At 46.2% G+C, this 21,819-nt stretch overlaps 1 protein-coding gene across 2 annotated transcripts in view; it reads right to left on the reverse strand.

Moving 5' to 3' along the window:
• Positions 1-7,243: 7,243 nt before the first annotated feature.
• The window catches only part of Ptgs1 (prostaglandin-endoperoxide synthase 1), a 45,152-nt gene continuing 30,576 nt past the window's right edge, over positions 7,244-21,819 (reverse strand). For both annotated transcript variants that reach the window (XM_029563687.1, XM_008833435.3), the window contains 8 exons: positions 21,578-21,718; positions 21,232-21,375; positions 18,834-19,015; positions 18,655-18,738; positions 16,594-16,840; positions 14,232-14,518; positions 9,798-9,945; positions 7,244-8,479 (listed from right to left, as the gene is read on the reverse strand). In XM_029563687.1, the coding sequence (XP_029419547.1) occupies positions 8,124-8,479; positions 9,798-9,945; positions 14,232-14,518; positions 16,594-16,840; positions 18,655-18,738; positions 18,834-19,015; positions 21,232-21,375; positions 21,578-21,596 (1,467 nt within the window). In that variant the 5' untranslated portion in view covers positions 21,597-21,718 and the 3' untranslated portion in view covers positions 7,244-8,123. The remainder of the gene's footprint in view (positions 8,480-9,797; positions 9,946-14,231; positions 14,519-16,593; positions 16,841-18,654; positions 18,739-18,833; positions 19,016-21,231; positions 21,376-21,577; positions 21,719-21,819) is intronic.

A 21,819-nucleotide genomic window follows, 5' to 3' on the forward strand; every position in this document is an offset into this window, starting at 1 on the left:
GATCCTGGAAAATTCCTAGGGCGTAAGTCACTTAAATCTGCGTTCCATTTTTTTGTTCCCACTTGACCTTCAGGGTGGACTGGAAGGAATATTCTTTCAGAGTGGAATAAAATGAGCTTAGAAGTCACTCAGACCTGCGTCATTCGTGTTTATCCGGGAAAGGTCTCAGAGTGTAGTCACTTAGACTGGAAACAGCACTGAGCCTGGAGTTCTGGTCCAGGTTCTGCCAGTCACAGGCTTTGTGACCTCACATACATCTTTTCTCTCTGAGCCTTGCTTATTTCATCTGTGAGTGGAAGAACCCCAATTCATACAGCTGCGTTCATGTGCATTAATGAAGTGCGTGTACAATACGATTAGCAGAATGCTTGGCAGGCAGGGACTGCTCAGCACACAGTCAAGCAGAACGATCAGTGGTCACCTGGGGCTAGAGGGACAGAAAACAGGGAGTGACTGTTTAATGGATACTGGTTTCCTTGCGGAATGATGAAAATGTTCTGGACCTAGTTATCACTGATTGCACAATATTGCTAATGTACTGAATGACAATTACACACTTGAAAGCGGTTATAATGGAGGTAGGCATATGGCTCAGGGGTACAGCATTGGCCTAGCATACATGAGGCCCTGGGTTTGATCCTCGGCACTTCAAAAACAAGATTCAAAAGGTCAATTTTATATTGCATATGTTTTATCATAATAAAAGATCAACAACTACCACATCCACATTTCCACCCTGTGAGGTAATAGGGAGAAGAAAAAAACTAGGCTCACTCATGAGTGCCTCCCTCCGGGACAAAAATGGAGCAGCAGGACAAGAACGTCGACACCTGAGTCCACCATAGTGGGGACAGCAGAGCTTGGGTCAGTGTCACTGATGGTGGCCAGAGGGGAGGGAGGCAGAGCAGGGGACATGGCAATAACTGGCACCACTTTTCAGACTCCAGGGAACCAGCTCTGCTCGGTGAATGTCACCATGGTGTCCCAGAGTGCAAGTCACAGATCGGGAAGGAGATAGCAAGCCTGGAAGGAGTGAGTCATGGGAAAGGAAAGAAACGTCACTCACCCACTGAGGAAAGGATGACCGCAAGGCAGCATGATATGGAGCCTAAACGTCATCTGAAGCTTTCGGACAGTCATCTAGAAGTGGGTATCTCCAATGCCTGTTACATCTCAGGTCTGTCCATTCCCCCATCTCTACTATGATTCTGCTTCTAGAATGATGTGGGTGAGGCTCAGGTGGGAAAAGTCCACGCTTTGGAGTTTAACTGCTGCACCTAATCCTCACCACTTCAAAGCTGTCTGACTTTAGACAAGTTCCCTGGTATTTGTTCTTTTTTTTAGCTTGTGTGTGGACAATATGTGTATATGTGTATGTGTGTGCATATATGTGCAGTTCATGTGTGTTTCGTGCTGTGTGTGTGTGTGTATGTGTGTGCGTGTGTATGTGTGTGTGTGTGTGTACGTGTGTGCGTGTGTGGTGGAGGTCAGGGTCAGTCCTCATCTTCCTCCTTGTGTGAGACAGGGTCTCTTGCTACTCACCACTGACACCAGGATAGGCAGCCCTCGACTTCTGAGGAGTCTCCTGTCTCCACCCTCAACTCACCTTAGGAGCGCTGGGATGTCTACCATGCCTGGCTTTATGTGGGTTCTGGGGGCCTGAACTCAGGTCCTCATGCTTGTGTGGCAAGCACCTCAAGTACCAAACCATCTCTTCAGTCCCAACTTGTATGATGTTTTTGAATTTCCACTTACTCCTTTATGAAAGAGAAAAACCCTGCTCATAGCGCCATTATGAAGCAGCGCTAATAAGGCAGGCAGAGATGTACCACTGCAGAGCAGACTCCCAAGAAACACCATCTCTGTCCCCTCCTCTAATAATGCCTGTGCCCTCAGGAATCCATTTTCTCTTTCCATCAGGCCAGACAGAGAAGTGAGCGTTGAATAGAAGATCCATTTCACGCAATAAATGAATGTAAAAGGCAATGTCTCCAAGAAACAGCTTTATTTATAACAGTCATAAGATGGAGACAGCTTCAGTGTCCATCAGCAGGTGACTAGGTTCATATACACTAAATATTGACACAGCCAAGCAGACACCCATGACAAAAGAAGCCAGACACAAAAGAGACCATATTGCGACTCTGTCCTCCTTCTAGCCTGCGGCCTGGGCCGGCCTCTGTTCTTCTGCCTCAGATCTCTGGATTATCCTATTAGTCCAGACCCACCCACTGTATCCTGATTCCCTGCACCCAGACTAGCTCAATTCTCCAGTTTAGTTTGTTAGACCCTCTGTCAGCTATCTCCACCCGCATCTTGCCCTTGCTGCCCCCTCCTGAACTGCTTGCCACAGACCTGCCTACTACCCAGACAAGTATACCATACATCATTCATCAAAGAAGCTTCTTTTTGCAACAGATAGAGACTATTACAGAGCTGGTCACACACAGAGAATATAGGTCTGAGAGATGACCAGCCCTAAGTGACACATCTACAGGGGAACCTCTACACCTAAGGCTCATGGAACGTAGTGGAACAGGGAGTAGAGAGAATATTAATATATTCCTCAACTCTCACCTGCGAAGCTTCCTCATACAACAGAGTGTGAGGCACACAGAAGGCCACAACTGGCTAATTTTTAGAGAATAAGAGACTTCAGAGTGTGTGTCCCTGGATAGGACTCCTATATTAAACCTCACCCATCCCCTGGCTCAGGACCATAGTGGACAAGGGATTGGTGCACGAACATAAGGAAACAGAGGCTTTCAGGTCTCTGGAAACTTGCTCGTATGAACTTACAACAATGGTGACAGCATGTACAAGACCCATGCTGACTCAATCAGACAAAAACCAGCATAGATCTGGGGAAACAGGCAGCAGACCCCAACCTCAGCTGAGGAACTATTGGCAACTGATTACTGCGGGGTGAGGGAGAGTTAATCTTCTTTAAGGGAGTGACTGTAGATAGGTTGACTAGAGGGTGGATGAACTTGCACCAGGGGATATCTGTGTACAAATGCTTGACCAGATAGGCCTTAATATATATGACAGAATGCCTGAAATCCAGGGGAGAAGGAGGTGTGGGAGGTGTGGACAGGGGAGGGGGCCTTAATTTGATTAAGATCTCTTATATGAAATGCACAAAAACTCAAAAAAAAATATACAGAAAAAGAACATATTGTGTGGCTATATTCAAATGAAGTTCATAAATAGATCAAACTAGTGATAGCAATCAGAATAGTAGTTAGTGGGATTCTTTACCAGAAAGGAACATAATAGAGAGTTCTAGAGTGCTGGGAATGTTCTATATCTTGATTTTATTGGTGGTTGGTTACTTGGGTTTTTCCAAATGTAAAAATTTGTCAAGGTATGTGTGTAAGCTCAGCACCCTTTATTGTATGTTATAATGCAAAGTCTTAGGGGGGGAACCTAACAGAAATCTGCTAGGACTGCCCCCCAAACCCCAAATACCCAGCCTGCAGTTATGCAAATGACTCACATATACTTTTATCTAAGAATAAAGAATGAGAACCAAGGAAATATTGACCAAGCCTGAGGGGGTAGAACCAACTTCAAAACAAGAGGACACAGTGAGCAGGTATAGAGGAAAGCAGCTCATCGTGGTCCCTTAACAGTGCTCAATTAAAGTAATTTTTAAGTTAGTTTTTCTTTAAAATAATTGTTTAGGGGTGGGGAGATGGTGCAATAGGTAGAAGCACTTGCTGCAAAAGGCTAATGCTCTGGGTTCCATTTCCAGATCCATGGTGGAAGGAGAACTCTGGCTCCCAAAAGTCGCCCTCTAACTTCCATGTGAACGATATGGTATATATACATACACACACACACACACACACACAATAATAATAATAAATTTTCAATATATATTTGTGTATGTTGTGTGATAGATATGTATGTATGTGATTGTGTGTAAGAGCACATACATATGCCAGGGTGGCATGTAGAGGTTAAAAGATAACTTCAGGGGTCAGTCCATACCTTCCACCTTGTTTTTGAGGCAGAGTCTCTTCTGTTTGCTGTTGATGCGTGGAGTGCTCCAAGATAGCCAGCCCTAAGCTTCCAGGGAGATTTTCTACTTCCTAGGAGTGCTGGGAATATAGATATGCACCACATGTCTGACTTTCACATAGACTCTGGGAATCTGAACTCAGGTCTGTATAGCAGGCACTTTAACCTGCTGAGCCATCTCTCCAGTCCCAAAGTTTGGATTTTCTTACTGTCATCCACACAGCTGTTTTAACCGACTCTTCTAGTAGGAGAAGCATGGTTGAGTAGAAAAGTGGTACATCCAGTGTTCTGACAATTTCCTCAAACATTATTAGAATATGGACTGTGAGAACTTCACAGTCTCTGCTATGCTGTACTTGCAGCTCCACTGAGCTGTTGCCAGGTCAATGGTGGTATCACTTGATTGAGTTCTGTAGTGTTCTAAGGATGGGACCCAGAGGCAAAAAGATCTAAGAAAAACAAAGATCCAGAAAGGCAGAGTTGGCTTGTGTCCAGCTCTTTGAACACTTTTCCCATTAGGAACCATGTTCCACATTATGAGTTCCTCCTTGCTACTTTCCCACTCTCTCTCGTAGCTAGACTACACACACCTGAGCCTGTCTCTAACAATCAAGTAGGAAACAAACAGAACAGGATGTAGAGGAAGTGAGAAGCAGGCGCTGTACAGAATTCATTTTCTGACAAAGGTGGGTACACAGATACAACCTAAGATGCCTTCGTCCTGTGGGGGTCTCCAAAGTGTCCTCTAGACCAGAAGCCACTGTTCCTAGGCCTGCAGCCTCCAGGCCTGTTTCTCTGGCCCTGCCAATGGTGCCATGAATTATGCAATCCTATAATAAATCCCTTCCTGCGCTCAAGGGCTGGAGAGAGTTGTGTTGTTTGTAGTGAGTCCCAAATGAACGGAAAAGTGTAAGAGGGTTCCCCAGAAAAACAAGACCAACAGAGAACAAGTGTATGTATAGTATATGCACAGGGGGGAAATATCTTTATTTGGAGATGTTGGCTCACACCACTGTTGGCACTGGCAAGCCTGAAATCAGGATGCAGGCCAGGAGGTTGGAAGTTCACCGAGAGTTTATGGTTGCAGGTCATGAAGAATTTCTTCTTTTTCACAAAAAAACCCTCAGGTTTTGTTCTTGCAGCCTTATAATTGATTAGAACAGGTCCACCTACATTATCTAGAGTAATCTTTATTAAAATAAACTTATTTTAGATACAAATTGTGTCTACAGAATGCTTTTACAGATACACCCAGATTAAAGATCTCTGCAGCCCAGCCAAACTAACACATACCAGCACATCCACCAAACCAAAACTCCAGGAATGACTGCTCAGTGCCAGCTTTGCTCTGATTTGAACTTCATGCTTCCAACATGCTTGGACTGGGAAAAAAAAATTATGTAAGCTGGCAAGATGGATCAGGCTATCAAATCTGACTACCTGAGTTCAACCCTGGAACCAACATTATGGGAAAGAGACAACTGATTCCCACAAGTTGTCCTCTGACCTTCACACATGTGCACACAAACACACAAACATACATACACAAAATAAATAAATATAATTATTTTAATTTACACGCAGTTCAATACTAAGCAAATCTAGGCAATTACACTCTCTCTTGGCCCACCCCATTCACCATCACCACAGCCCTTCACATGGTCCCAGCAGCCACTGTCTCTCAGTTATATTGTAGCTACTAAGTCCTTCTGTTCCCCTCTGCTGCCCATCCCATCAGAGACTATTTCCAGAACACTGATCTGATCATGTCTCTCCTGATCAAAAGTCTCTCTAGAGCCACTATAGTCCTGTAGCCATCAAGGTGGTTGTAAGCAACAGATACCAACTCTGATAGAAGCAAAAGAGAAATCCTGGAACAGCCCACAGCATGAAAGGAAAAGTTGAAGTTTTGACGTCAGGAATCCAAACTGCCTAGAGATCATCAAAGCAGGAGCTAATAGAGTCTTCTCAGAGCCCAGCTGCAGGGATGAGTCAGTCAGAATCTTAATCTCCATGGGACTCACTCAGGGGCCGATTTTAAAGGGCAGGAAGTCTGATTGCCTGAGATAGAGTACAGCCCCACCCTTGGCCAGGATACAGATAGAACTACTGAAATTGATATGATGTTGAGCATGCTGACACACATCATGAATCCTAGTATTTGGGATACAGAAGCAGGTGGATCTCTGTGAGTTCCAGGCCAGCCTGATGTGCATAGTGAGATCCTGTCTCAAAAAAAAAAACCCTGATATTAATCAGAAATAACAACAAAGGAAATATTGGAAAGGAGAAAATAGAGAGTAGGTAAACAAAAATAAGACACGACCACTCTTTGGCCATGTTCAGCACCCAAAGGGTCCTTCTGTATCAGACTAAGTCAAGAAGCAGCCAAGGATCACATTCTGTGTCCAGCAGAGCCAGGGAAGAATGGTGGGGGTGGCCCCTAACCAATCAGCTAGGAATAAGGTTTCCTGGACCTCAAGACACTTCCAAGACAGGCCCACCGCTGATGAAGTCCAGCCTGAACCCCAAGTCCCCTGTTGCTTCTTGGCCACAGTCCTTCTGGAGAAATGCTAAGTTCGGAGTCTGGAGCACAAAACTTTTTTCCCAGTCTCTCAACTTAGCCCTCTGTCCTTGCCTCCCTCTTCACTGACCACAGGATGTGTGTGGCAGAGGAAAGACCATCAGGCTGGGATCTGGAGAGAAAGGGAGCCAACTTCAGGATCACAGCTCCAGCCGCTGGCCTCAGGAGTGAAACAGGCAGAACAGAGCTGGCTGGTGAGAAGGGAAGTCACAGTCGCCCTGTGCTTCACTGTTGGGTTTGTCATCCGTTCTACCCCCGTATGAATGAGAGCTCTGGGAAGCAGAGGCCTCATCAGTACTGTCCATTCACTGCTGCCACAGTATGAAAATACATAAGAATTAAGTGGCACTGAGTCATAGAACTCTCCTTCCCAGGTGCTCTGTTGTCTATTCTTTAAAAGAGGATGTTATTTGAACCAGCTAGTAGAAACGGAATGGACTTGGAGTTGGGTATTTTAGGAGAGTCAACTGACAAAGCAGAGATGAAGCAGAGCCAGGCTCCCAGGGATCCCCCGCCAACACCCGGAAAGTCTTATATTGAGCCTCTGGTACACCTGGCCTTTGGGCAAGAGAAAGGCCTCTCTTCGTTGCTTCTGCGCTTGAAGATGGGACCAAAGGAGATACATAGACAAGCCACTTTGGAAAAAGAATTTTATTAGCTTCATGAGAAACAGCTGCCCTGAGTAAAGGGGTTGGCGCTCTGGTAGCTTCCAGCCAAGGTCATGGAAAAGCCCACCTGCTCTTTCCACATCCTTGGCCCAAGATCAAAGTGGGATTTCAAGAACACTACTCCACATCCTTGCCCCCTCAGTGCAAGCAGAGTCCAGCAATGCAATCTTGTTGGGCACTGGGTTCTTCTGCTCTGTCCTTCACTGAACAGGAAAATGAATTCAACATTCTAGACATTCTGGTCAGGACTGGTCTGACTCGTGTTCTGGATCATCAACCAGGAACATGACATTTTGTGTCACCAATCAGACAGACAACATTCTGGAGCCTACCTACCCGCATTCTAGAATGAAAATTAAGAATCACTTAACTTTTCAAGGAGCTTTGGTCAGGAGCTCTGTATTCTGTTTGTTTGTTTATTTGTTTATTTGTTTTGAGACAGGGTCTTACTATGTAGACCAGGCTGGCCTCAAACTCACAGAAATCCACCTGCCTGGGGCCTCCCAAGTGTTGAGACTAAATCACCATGCCAGGCCCTATGTTCTAAAGTTTTATGCCAAATCAACCAGAAATCTGATTTTTTAGACTGCCAACCAGGAGTCAAGTTCTGGGAAGTCAGATGAAAACCACTCCTAACATTCTGAAGGGTTAACAAGGAATTCAGCATTCTAGAATGGCAAATGTCACAATATTCCAGACAAACGTGAGACCCAAAGTTCTAAATGTCAGTGCCAACCCTCACACTGCCAAGCCAGAAAATCGATGTTAAAGGCTATCTTCTTCAGCCTGTGTCCTAGAAGGACAAGCACAAAGCTCTTCCCTCCAAAATGCTGCTTGCTGCATCCTCAGAGCTCTGTGGATGGTCGCTCTACATCAGGCCCATTGTCTGCACTCAAGTCTGGCACTTGGAAGGAAACATAGGGGCAGGTCTTGGTGTTGAGACAGATCAGTTTCTTCAGCGAGGCTGTGTTGACAAGATTGAATCCCATCTCACCACCGAAAGTGCTGGGCTTCCAGTACTCTGGAGAGCAGATGGGATTCCCTAGGAGACCCTTGAGGGAAAAGGGAGCCCCAATCTCTATCATACTCTCCCCAAAGATGGAGTTAGGCTGGCACTTTTCAAGAAGCAACCCAGGATAGAACTCCAATGCGTCGATGTCTCCATACAGCTCCTCCAACTCAGCAGCCATCTCCTTCTCTCCTGCAAAGGAAGACACCACAGTGAGAGCCATGGTTTCCTCAAGGTCATTCTAGGGAAGGAACCTTCTAGATGCAGGTTTTTCTAGGGATAATAGGAACTCCAAAAGAACAATGTGGACAACTGAACATTGAGAAAAGGATCAGGAAGGAAAGCACAATCTGGACTGAGTCCAAAGAGAGACTGTGGTACTGATAGAAAAAAAGTTCAAGGGTCTAGATCTGTCCCAGACAACTTATGAGCTCCAGCTACTCATCTTGGTCTTGGCCTAATTCCAAGACCATCACAATACTGAGAAGGCTGCCTATCTTGCTTCCCTCAAGACAGATTTCAAGACCTTATCTTCATTCCAGCCCCTTTATTACCATAGAGCCAAGGATGTGCATGTCCAAGTTCACACAGGTATTTAATGGCAGTTTACACTATCCCTCTGGACCATTTTCATAAGAGATTAAGGGATGACAAAGATTACTTTGTAGTGCCCCACCAGGCACTACACAGGGGTCTGCCATACCAGTGATGGAAAGGCTCCAACCTGGTTGCCTAATAGCTGAGAGTCTTGGAGGGAAAAGTGTGTGTGTGTGTGTGTGTGTGTGTGTGTGTGTGTGTGTGTGTGTGTAGAGACTCTTGAGCACCACACAGATGTACTGAATCATGATCTCCAGGAGAGGTATCTAAGAATTGAGAGATTTTTGTATGTGTGGAGTGTTGTTTTGTGTTGTTTTTTGTTTTATCTTGTCAAGGGGATTAAAGTCAGGGCCTCAAGCATACTAAGCATGTTCTTTACCACTGGGCTACATCCCAACTAGACTTGGTATCTTAATCATCTTTCTAAGGGAAAGATGCAGCCAGCCCAAAAATGAGTATTTATGAATGACTAGACCCAAAAGGGGATTCAAAGCCCAGGATATAACCCAAAACATTCAGCATTCAGCATGAAATTCAAGATTCTACCCAATAATTTGGTGCCAATCTCCCTCCACTACCTAAGACATCTCCAAGACAAGCAAGCCCTTCCTCCAGCCACATATGTGACTGATCTCCCAAATGGGCATCTACTACTCAGCTCTGTGCCTTTGTGTCCTTCCTTGCCCTACCTAAAGTGTTCCTCTGATTCTCTGCCTGGAAAACTGTCAGCCCTCCTGGAAGGCGTCACCTTCTCTCCTCAAGTGGATTGTTGTCACATTCACCCCTTCCCTTATGATGCTCACGGTCACTGTGATGGCCACCTGTATTGTCCCATTCTCTCCCCTTGGTCTCTCCCTCGATTTACTGTGCATCCCTCCAGGGCAGAGACTATGTCTAGGAAGCAGCTGCCCACCTGTGAGCTCCTGGAAAGAGGTGTAGGGCTTCATGCCAAACCTCTTGCGGTACTCATTGAAGGGCTGTAACCGCATCTCTCGGGCCTCTTTGATGATCTCTATGGCCACGTGCAGCACATGGTGATCAAAGTTCCTGCCACCACCAATCTGCCAAGAAATAAGCACAGCTGTCAAGCTGGGAGCCAGTTACAGACTGCCTTGGAGCCTGTATAAAGTCCTAAGAGAGCTTCAAGCCATGAGTCCTATCTGAACCAGAAGAAGAGAATGTAGTACAGCCCAGCAGTCATGATGATGGGGTCTGTCCCTAGGTCTGCCACACCATGGTCACCCAGAGGCCCAGCTTCCTCAACACTGAAGGGTGCAGTGATCTGAAAGGACATCTCTGGTGGCTTGAAATCCTTTGAGTCACACCAACCAGTAGTGTCATCCTGAGTGAAAAGAGGGTTCAAGCCAGGGGTGGTGGTACACACCTTTAATCCCAGCACTTGGGAGGCAGAAGCAGGCAGATCTCAGGGTTCCAGGCCAGCCTGGTCTACATAGCGAGTTCCAGGCCAGCTGGGGCTACAGAGAGACTCTGTCTCAAAAATATAAAAAGAAAAAAGAAAAGAGGGTTCAAAGCCCAGGTAACCTGGTAAGGGGAAGAAAAAAAAAGACTCCAGATTCCTGGGAATTCCTGGCCAGCCAGCTTAGCCTACTTGGCAAGCTACAAACCAAAGAGAAAGACCCTGTCTCAAAAGCAAAGTGGATAGTTCCTGAGAAACAACACCCATATGCAAAGCTACACACACACACACACACACACACACACACACACACTCCACAAAAATATTTCAATTCATAAAAATTAAGGAGCATTAGTATAAAAGAAGTGCTATTTCTCTTGAAATAATAAAGTTAATGCTTAAGACAGAAATCTGTTTTGACAGAACATGTATAATTGGGTAGGAAAAAAACAGCTGAATGAAATCAGACAGCTTGGAGCAAAGCAAACTTGGAACAACAAGCAGAGACTGGTTCCAACCCTGGCTCTACCCACTACAAGCTGTGGTGTTGTTTGGGTTGAAGTGTCTCCCCAAAAAGATGCACTGAAGTTTTAACCTGCAAATACGACCTCAGTTAGAAATATAGTAGCCTTACCTTAGTTTAGTTTCCCATGGTTTCAGTTACCCGCAGGCAATGACAGTCTGATAATATTTAATGGAAAATTCCAGAAATAAACAATTTGTAACTTTTAAATTACATGCTGTTCATTGTAGCATGATGAAATCTAATGAGGTCCTACTGAATCCTGCCCGGGATGTGAATCATCCCTTTGTCCAGAATGTCCACATTGTCAGTCACTTGGCATCTGTCTTGGTTATCAGATCAACTGTCATGATATCAGAGTGCTATGTTCAAGTTAGGTTACTACATAACCTTTATGTAGTAAACTAACCTTTATCATACACTTGTGTCACTCATCTCACCCCAACCACTCACACAGACATGGTATCAACCCACATGATCCCATCCAAGAAGTATGAGAACAGTACAAAAGCATTTTGAGAGAGAGAGAGAGAGAGAGAGAGAGAGAGAGACCACATTCATATACTTTCATTACAAAATATTGTTAAACATATTCAATTTTACTATCATTATGTCTCTTACTGTGCCTAATTTATAAGTTAAACTTTACCATGGGTGTGTATCTATAGAAAAAACTTTGGTACTTTCTACCATTTCAGACATCCATTGAGAAGTCTTAGAATGTGTTCCCTATGGATAAGAGAACTATACAGTCTTCATTGGTATAGTCAAAAGGAAGTCATAGTCAATTAGGGAAGATCCTAATCCAATAAATGATGTTCTTTTTGTTTGTTTTTGTTTTGAGACAGGATCTCACGTAACCCACTCTGGCCTGAAACTAGCTATGTAGCTGATGATGACCTTGAACTCCTGATTCTCCTGCCTCTACCTCACAAGTGCTGGATTACAGGAATGTGCCACCATGCCCAGTTTAGCTGGTGCCCTTTTAAATGAGACTAGAGACACAGGGAAGACACCATGTGACAAGACAATAGAGACAGAATGCAGTGGCATCTACAAGCCAAGGAATACCAAGACCTGTCAACCCCTAGCAGAACCTTAGAGAAAAGCATGGAACAAGAGGCTGTCCAGAGCCCTCAGAGAAAGTATGGTCGTTGGTACCTTCATTTCGGACTTCTAGCCTCCAGTACAGTAGAAAAAGAAGTCTCTATTATCTTAAGCCACCCACTTTGTAGTACTTGGTTAAGGCAACCCTAGTAAATAAACACAAGGCCATTGAGAAGATAATGGGACTATTTGTATTTCCTCCCATGCAAAAATGGAGAAGGCGTCTACCTGATACTTTTGTGATAAAACAAATGAAGGATGCAAAACGGTTGTCACTGGGCTTGTCACATGGCAACAAGCCCAGACAGTAGCCATAGAAGGTGATTACCAGAGAAAGCCCTTCTATGTCCCTTCTCGTGGTCTTTTTTAAAGATTTTTTTAAATATTTTATTTTTATTTTATGTGTTTGAGTATATTGCCTGCATGTGTGTAAGTGTACCCATGTCATGCAATGCCCGAGAAGGTCAGAAGAGGACATCAGATCCCCTTGGAACTGGAGTTACAAATGGTTGTTAGCCACCATGTGGGCACTGGAAATCGAACCCAGGTCTCTGCAAGAGCAGTCAGTGTTCTTAACTGCTGAACCATCTCTCCAGCCCTCGGATTGATTTTTACTATCCTAAGAGTCAACACACTTCTGTGGCCTTTCTAGCTTCTGCCAGATTCAACACCCAGGCCTTCCACACATCATCACAGACATTTGAAAAATACTCATACAGCTGCACAAAAAGGCTGCTACCTCTGCTCATGCCTGTGCCCCCACAGAGCAGAAGTGGCATGAATCTACCAGCAGATGCTGGTGGCAGCAAATGCTAATGGCTGTCAAGTTATCAGAAGGAAATCTAAATCTGTTAAGTGTCACAACATCCTAGCAGGGCTGCAGGACAAGGATTACAGAAGAGTGGGTTGAAGTGGCGATGAGGGGTCCAGAGAGCTGGAACTTGCAACTCTAGGGAATGAGAGAGTTCAGAGGGAGTTTGGTAAGAGCTCTAAGAAAATGTATTCAGGGCTACTACAACAAAATGCTACAAACTAGGTGCCTTAAACAACAGAAACTTACTCCTTCATAGTATGTAGGCTAGGGTATCAGTAAGCTTAGTTTCTTCTAAGATCTCTCTCAGCTTATACATGGTGATGTTCTCCCTGTGTCTTCATGTGGTCTTCTGGGTGAGTCCGTCTTAATCTCTTCTTCTTATAAGGACACCAATCAGATTGGCTGGTTCTAATTTCTTATTTAGTCTTAAATATCTCTTTAAAGATATTGTCTCCAAATGCAGTTATATTCTGAGGTACTGGGGGTTAGGGGTGTAGCATATAAATTTGAAGGAAGACACAATTCAGATGAAATCAAAAAACATACCATATAAGCATTCCATGTATATTACCATACCCTAGGGGCCCCATGCCCCTCAAATGCTATCCCCTCCAACACCCCAGGCCTTTACCCAGACTGTCCTCTCCATCTAGAACGCAATCATGACCTGTCACCAACAACTACCTCTCTTTATGAGAAATGCCTGTCCCTCTCTTCCATCTCCACTCAGTCACTTCCTTACCCCTAACACCCACCTCCGGGCCACCACTGTGGTTTTTGTACTGTGGTTCCCAACATGCTCTTAGAATTCTGAGAACATCAGAAAATCACTTGTCACAGTCCTACATACACAGTAAGTGCTAGATGATGCTAGCTGTCATGTGACTGTTACCCTTCCATGGTGTGAGTGCCAAGAACCACGTCAATCTTGCTCACCACCATATCTCAAGCTCCTGGAGTGATGCCTGTGTTACAGTTTGAATATGAAATGTACCCCATATGTTTGTGTTTTAAACACTTTCTGCACAGATGGTGGCATTGTTTGGAGAGGTGGGGCCCAGCTAGAGGAAACAGGTCACTAGAAGCCAGTCTTTGAAGGCGATAGCTCAGCCTCCAGTTCCAGTCTCACTTTATTTCTTGCCGTATGATGCAAACAGCCTCTGCCTCATACTCTGACACCACAAACAGAGCCATTCTGTCATGGCTTCCTTACTATGATACACTGAAATCCTTCTGAAACTGTAAGCCAAAATTGATCCTTCCTCTCATGGGTCCCCCCACCCAGGTTTTTTAATTACTATAACATGAGAGAAACTGATGGGACCTGCTATTATCACATAAACAAGAGAACTCACAAAGGGATATTTACAACCACCCTGTGGAAGTGACATTATGCCCATTCCACAAATGAAAAAACCAGGGTTTGAACCAAGTCTGCTGGATCCCGGAGCCCACCCCTGCTGACCTCCACTCCTCTGAAGCTTACCCGGCCAGCCCTCTGGCGAGAGAAAGCATCCACCAGGGCCTCAACACCATAGTCCACCAACATGGAGGTGTTGAACAAGAACTGCTCATAGCTGTACTCTCGTGAGCCCACTTTGAAGGAGTCAGGCATGAGCGGGTGCCAGTGGTAAAGATGGTTGAACTCAATGGCAATGCGATTGCGGTACTGGAACTGGACTCTGAACAGCAGCTCTGGGTCAAACTTGAGCTGCAAGAAGTAGCCACTCAAATGCTGCACATACTCCTCAATGATGATCTTGATGGTCTCCCCTGTGTGGGGAAGATTGGAAATGGCATCAGCACAGTGCAGTGACATGGCCATCAAGCGTGGGAAGCAGGCTAGCTCGTTTGCTTTTGTCTCCTTGGTGTTACTTGGCCACTTCCACTTTGTCTCCTTGTAACGGGATGTGAAAACAGAACTGACAGATTTGACTGAGGTCCGCAAACAAGAGGACCACTGCTCCAAAGGACAACCTCTCTCCTACAGACCATGAAAAGAGACTGGAGAAGCGACACAAGCCTGTAATTCTAGCACTTAGGAGGCTAAGGCAGGAGGACTGCATATTAGATGCCAGATGAGCCTACATGGAAAGACTTTGTCTCTATAACAAAAAGGCTGGAGAAACCCTGAAAGATAGAAAAACAGGAGGGTGACTTAGTGAGGGCTGCGATTTCTCTGAAACCTCAGTGGGGGGGGGGGGGCTTCAAAGAGACCATCTGAGAGTTTCTGCTATAGCCAAAAGAAGTGGAGGACAGCAGGTGAGCCCAGCACTAAGTATTTTTTTTTAAAGCATGTTTCTCGGGTGTTGTCATACATAAGAATGTCATGGGCAGAGTTTTCCTTTGGTCCCTCAGAAACCAGATATATACAAAGCAAACAATCAGGAAGCAAATTGAACACTACATAACGATTTGAAAAGTGGCCAACAGGATAGTTAAAGGAAACTGATTTCTGGATCAATAAGCCATAAGACAAATTGCCTGTTCAGTAAACTGACCTGCAACTGCATAATTTGGAACTAGCAGATCTGGGCACAAATCCTAGCTTCTCAGTTTGTAGGCCTCTGAGTTTGAGCTGAGTTAATCTCCCTGAGGCTCACTTTCCTGAACTGTAAACTGTGTTCTATTAATATCCGTGTAACAAAAATGCATCGGGCCACGTGAACAGTAGACAGCAGACACATCCACATGTTGGCACAGAGCTGGCAGTGTCAACACAGGCTGGCTAGAAGTAGGAGCTCCAAGTATAGGCATAATAGCTGGTCAATGCCCCCACGTACTCCTACATCACAAAAGATCAGGTGCCCACTCAGGAAAGAGCCCCTGACGATGGGATGGCAGCAGAATGAGCTTTGGTGGTATCTAGACACAATCCAAGCCTCCCTCTGCTGAGTCTCCCTGGAAAATTCACTTAACTTCTCTGAATCTTAACTTGCACAGCGTAATTATACTCAGTCCACAAAGCTGCAGAGTTCAATAAAGGGCTGGATGTCCTCTGCTCTAGGATTCCTCATTTTTGTCACAGCTTTGTCTCCAGCTAGTGTGCTGGGCAGCCTCTAGCCACAGACTGGGCCTCTCTGATCGAGGTCTGTGCAATGCTCAGATAAGAATCAGAACCAGGCTCAGCCTCTCCACCTCCTTCAGGCTATTCTCATCCCTGGTGCCTGGCTCTCCCAAGCTCCAGTGAATTAGACACTATAATTGAGACCAGCTGTACCCAGTGGTGCCCAGAGGTGATGAGTCACACAGAACACGGTCTGGACAGAGGTGTCAGGGTTCAAGCTCCCAGGCAGGAAACCATCTGACATTTTAGGTTGCAGACCCACCCCTGTAGGGGACTCAAAAATATCTTGTCCCTGAGTCACCTGAAAGCTACCAAACTCCATGAAGGCAGATGGCCAACGAGAGGGGAAATGGGAGGGTTCTTGAGGGTGGGGCAGGCTGGGACTTGACCCCAGTGTACTGGGGACCTTAGTGCCAAACCTGTGCAACACAAGAGGGAAATGGGAATTCAAGGCAGCCAATCAAATGTGCTGTGAGTCATAAGCTAGTAATGAACCATCTCCATCTCCCCTTTTCTGAAGGCCTACTATGTGCCTGGAGTCTTCCCACTAGGCGTCTCAAGGTTTGAAGCTCTGCCTGAGGTCAAGCCCCAGCAGAGTCCCTCTTTCAATGTGGCCACATTGAATAAATCCCCTTCTTCTGCTTTCCACTATTAATTTGTCTGAATTGGCTTATTGAGAACAGGAAGCCAAACCTGGCTTGGGGCACAGGCTGTGACCCCCTAAGTGTAGCAACACCGGGGTCCTAACCCAGCCTTCCTGGGTCTCGAGATGTGGGCTCACCTATGAGAATGAGGCGAGTGGTCTGGAAGAGCTGTTCATCGTCCCAGGTGGGGTGCTCTGCCTTCAGCAGGTCACACACCCGGTTGTGCTCTCGGACCCATACAGTGGACATGAGGACCAGCCCCGGAAGCAGCCCGAACACTTCCTGGCCCATGGCCATCTGCTTCTCACGAGGGACACCCGGTGGGTAGCGCATCAACACCGGCGCCTGCAGCACTGACGGTGGGTACACCTCTCCGTCCAGCACCTGTGGAATGGAGCCGCCGGGCAACTGAGGAGTGGGCACGGCACCCGCGTCTGACTCCCGCCACCTTCCTCCAGAGATCCCTCTGGCCCAGTCCACCACCTCTTGCTCCCCAAGCGCCTCCCTAATCCAACTCTTGCCCACAGACATCCTTTTGGGTACACAGCAACAAGCACACCCCTTTGGATGGGCTGACTATATGACAGTGGACATATTTACACTGAAGGACATTTGGGTACAAACACCTGAATGAACAGGACTCAGCATGTATGGCAGAGTGCATAGGGTTTGGTCTGGGGGAATGGGGGCATGAATGGGGAGGGGTCTGGATTTGAGTGGGAAATGTATGAAATTTTAAAAGTTCAATTAAACTATTTTTTAAAAAACACTCAAATCTAGTATCCACATACTAGTTTGTCTAGCTTGAAATTCTTCCTTCCCTGCTCTTAGCAGAAATCAAGTCTTACACTCCCCCTGCAAGAGGCCTCCACCCTCACCTGGAACCACTCTTACCTTCACTAACTAGGCCCTGGGGGCCCACAGTCATTGTTACCCTCTCCTCAAGACACCCCAACTGCTTCCTGCCTCAAAGCCTTTGCACACCCCCCTATTCCCAGCCCCCAACCCCAGACAGACACCCTCCTCCCCCATGGCACTAGCAAGCCTTTTTCCTTCTGACCAGCCCTAACTGTTCCTTTTTCATGCAACTCTGCTGCTTCCTGAGGAAGAAGACTAAAGCCTCAAGTCACTTTAATGGCTCCAACAGCTCCTGCTTGGTTATCACAAAAAAGCCACTAGGTATGTGGTGGTTTCTTCAGCCATTCATTAAATACACTCAAACTATATGCAGAGTCCTGTTCTTAGCCCTTTCATAATTCAGCCACAAACTTGCCATTTCGTTTGTTCAGATTTGTGCAAACCAGTATATGATAGCCACTAGCCACATGTAGCCACCAAGCGCTAGAAATTTAACTAGTGTGAAGACCTCCATTTAATTTCATTTAGATTTTACTTACATTTAAATTTTAAAGCTGATGTTTCAGCTATTGGGAAAATATTCAGAACTCGAGTGTATGAATCTGCTCATCCAATTATAAATTTTATGAAATTTAAATATAGCCTAGCAACCTCCAATGAAAACCTTTAAACCTTTGCATTTATTTATTGGGGGGGGATACACTCATGCCACAGTACGTGTGTGGAGGTCAGAAGACAACTTGCAGGAGTATGTTTTCTCCTTCCACCAGTGGGTCCCAGGCTTGACATAAGTGCCTTTACTGGCTAAGCCTTCTCACTAGCCTAAATAAAGTATATTATTAAAACCCATCCCATCTGTTTCTTTTTTCCTTTGTTAACATGACCACTAGAAAATGGGAATTGCATACGTGGCTCACATTATATTTCTGTTGTACAGAGCAGGTTTAATCAAGAAGTCCTCATGGAGTCCACATCCTGGCATTTAGGTCTGTGGGCCCTGACGGACAGTGGTTCCTTGAGGGCAGGGCCCACAGCTCTGATGGATACTGCTCAATCCACCTGTACAAGTTGCATCATGGTGCCCAACCCACAATGTGGAAACAAATAAACCAATGACAGCAGCTTGGGAGTGGGAATGTCCCTCCTGTGGCGCTCCAGAGCCACCTCCCAGGAGGACATGGAGGCCTTGCCGGCTCCTCATTCGTCTCTTGTGCTGCCACCTTCTGTCCTCCTGGGTACATCCCCACTCCTGTGGCTGTTCCATTCCCCTACCCAGCCACCTTTGACAGAAAGAACAAGGAAGGACCCTTCCACTGCCCCACCCCCAGGTCCAGCACTACCTGGTACTTGAGTTTCCCATCCTTAAAGAGCCTTAGGTGGTATTGACGTTCCAGATTATCGCCATAAATGTGACCAAGATCTACCTGAGGACAGAGAGAAGCCCACTCAGATCACCTGGACTCTGTTCCACTGGTGACTGTCTGCATGTGGCCCATGAGGTCCTCTTCTAGGTACTTACCCCATGGCCCAAGGCCTTGGTAAAGCCAGGACCCATCTTTCCAGAAGTTTTAAAGAACTGGTGTGTGAAGTGTTGTGCAAAGAAGGCAAACAAGAGGTTGGTCCCCTGGGGGGCAGGGATGAACTTCCTCCTAAGCAGTAATCGTTGGGCCAGGAGCTGGACATCTGGCAGCTGCTTCTTCCCTGGCGGGGGGTGGGGGGGTAGAAAAGAGCAGTAGAGGCCTAGATCCTGTCTGTCTCTCTGCTCTGGGGACAGACAAACTAGCCCAAGCAAGAAGCCCAGAGCATCCTCCTCAGGGCCACCCTTCTACCCCACAGAGAGCCCCTGTAACCTACTCTACCAAAAGACCTTGAAGGATTTGCCATGAAAATCACATAATATTTGGAATTTGCTTTAAAATACTCCACTAAAATCAGGCGTGGTAGTACACACCTATTATCCCAGCACTGAAAAGGACACGGGCTACATAGAGGGACCACATCTCAAAATGATAATAGGTCAGTGAGATGGCTCAGTGGGTAAAAGTGCTTACCACAAAAGTCTGACAGCCTGAAATCAAACCCCAGAACCCAGATAAACATGGAAGGATAGAACAGACTCCATAAAGCTGTCCTTGGACCTCTACACACAGGCTGGGTGTAGCATGTGCATACCCATATACATATTCTCTCTCTCTCCCTCTCTCTCTCTCTCTCTCTCTCTCTCTCTCTCTGACACACACACACACACACACACACAATCAATTTTTAATAACAACAAGAATCCTCCATTAGAAAATAAAACAGGATAGACAAAGAAGTAAATAAGGTTGGCAAATTGTGTGCATGTTGAAACTGGAACATGGGAACATGGTTCTCTATTCCTTCCTCTCAATTTTTATGTACATTTGCAACTTTTCCATAATAAAAAGAAAAAAATGTTAGTATTATAGACCCAGGGACTGAAGAGATGGCTTAGCAGTTGAGCACTGACTGCTCTTCCAGCACCCACATGGCAGTTAACAACCATCCATAACTCTAGTTCCAGAGAATCTGACACCCTCTTCTGGCCTCTGTGGGCATGTGTGCACTTGGGTGCATTTATATACATGCAGACAAAACACTAATACACACAAAAATAAATAAATGAATTTTTTAAGTGGTGGAACATCTCCCTTAATTATGTCTTAATTTGGTGTCCAGTACCCTCCCAGAGAGGGGAAATAGGACTTTCTGTGTTCTGATAAAGGTTTCCTTTCATCACATCTCATGTGAGGCCCAATGTTGAACACTCAAGGTCAATGGAAACTACTTGGATTGACATGGCCAAGTGGATTCCTCTGGAAGAAAGTAACATCAAGCACCCCAAAAGAAAGTAGAGGGAGCAGTCTGTACCCTACAATGTGGAATCATTGCTCAGTGACATTGGGGAAGGGTTGATTCCTGCAGTATTGGAGAGAATCAGCTATGATGGCAGTGATGGCCATGCTTTGGGAATAATAGCTAACCATGTGAGCTCAGACCATCACTATAGCACTGGAGATCCAAGCAGGGACATCACAAGCTTCAGAACCTGCAGGGGCACAACCACTAGACTGCACAGGAACAATGTCCAACAGCAATACCATGAGGCAGGAACTAAAGTGGCAACCGGTAAGCCTCTCTTGTTCTTTTTGAAGATGAGTGGATTTATGAACCCCACAGGTTTCTGGGCACTTACAGGTAGAGTAAGAAGTAGGCTTTAGCAGGAATGCCTATATCCAGGAGGCCAAAGGGGTTTTGGGCAACTGGAGAAAAAAATGTGACCTTTATACCCTACCAGAATGGAACATGGGAAACTGTAGTAGTCAAGAACCAGACACCAAGTTAGCACCCAATACACAGCACGCTATTCCTTCCAATAGTTTCAAGTCACTTCTGCCCAGCAGAATCCCCCTCATCAGCAGACAGGGATCAAATAGAGAGGCACCCTGGAAATTCCATGGGAACACTAGTCAGCCTCTGCCTCTCTGCCCCTCCCTCCTGGCCTCCCTTGCTTCCCTTCTTCCTTCCCTCCCTCCCTTTCCTCCTTCACTCCCTTCCTTCCATTCCCTCTCTTCCTTCTCGTCTTGGTTTTGTTTTAGAGACACTGTCTCCTTATACAGCCCAAGTGGGCCTCAAACTTGAGATCCTCCTGCCTCAGCCTCAGTACTGGGAATACAGGCATTTACCACCACACTCAGCTCTGTCTCTGACTTTCCCTGTGACCTTAGACAAGATCTTTCACTGTCCTTTCTTTGGACCTAGACATGTCAGCTGTCCTGCCTTGGTCCACCCATCTGTGAAATGGATCTGTAATTGCTCTTCTGCCTGCTTTTTGCCTGAAGAGAACAAAGCATCTCAGGTGATCCCCAGGCCAGCTCTTCACCCAAGCTCCTTACCTTTGGTCCCCATGGGCGTGGGACAGTCTTTGGGAACCGAGGGCAGAACACGAGTATAATAGCTCACATTGGAGAAGGACTCCCAACTGACGTAGTCGTGTGCTAAGTTGTAGGTCGGGGGGCTGGGGATAAGGTTGGATCGCACTGCAGAGCAAAGTAATAGTGACACAGCTGTTCCCACCCCGGTTACACTGCCGTCCCCTGCCTCCTCCTGAGTTGGGGTTTGTTTCATCTGGGATGGAGTCTCCCCACCCACCGCCTTTATCAGATGCCAAGAATCCCAAGAACTGGCAGCATTTCTTGCCGCCCCCATTTCAGGATTAGAGGGGGCCTGCCCCACACCCACCTGTGAGTACCAGGCGCATGAGTGTTTCTCTGATGAAGGTGGCATTCACAAACTCCCAGAACCAGCTCCCGTGTGTTAGCAGGAAGTGGACAAAGGAGGGGCTGGGCCGCAGGGAATTCCGGAGCCAGGTCCAGAGATCAGCTGCAGAGATGGCAGGAGCCACTCAGTCTGGCCCTCCTAGCAAGACCAGCGCTCCCAAGGTGGGAAGATTGGGACCAGGCAGAGGTCCACAGGAGGCACCC

The sequence above is a fragment of the Nannospalax galili genome, unplaced genomic scaffold (genome assembly GCF_000622305.1).
Source record: "Nannospalax galili isolate Female #2095 unplaced genomic scaffold, S.galili_v1.0 scaffold34, whole genome shotgun sequence".
In the NCBI taxonomy this organism is placed as follows: Eukaryota; Metazoa; Chordata; class Mammalia; order Rodentia; family Spalacidae; genus Nannospalax; species Nannospalax galili.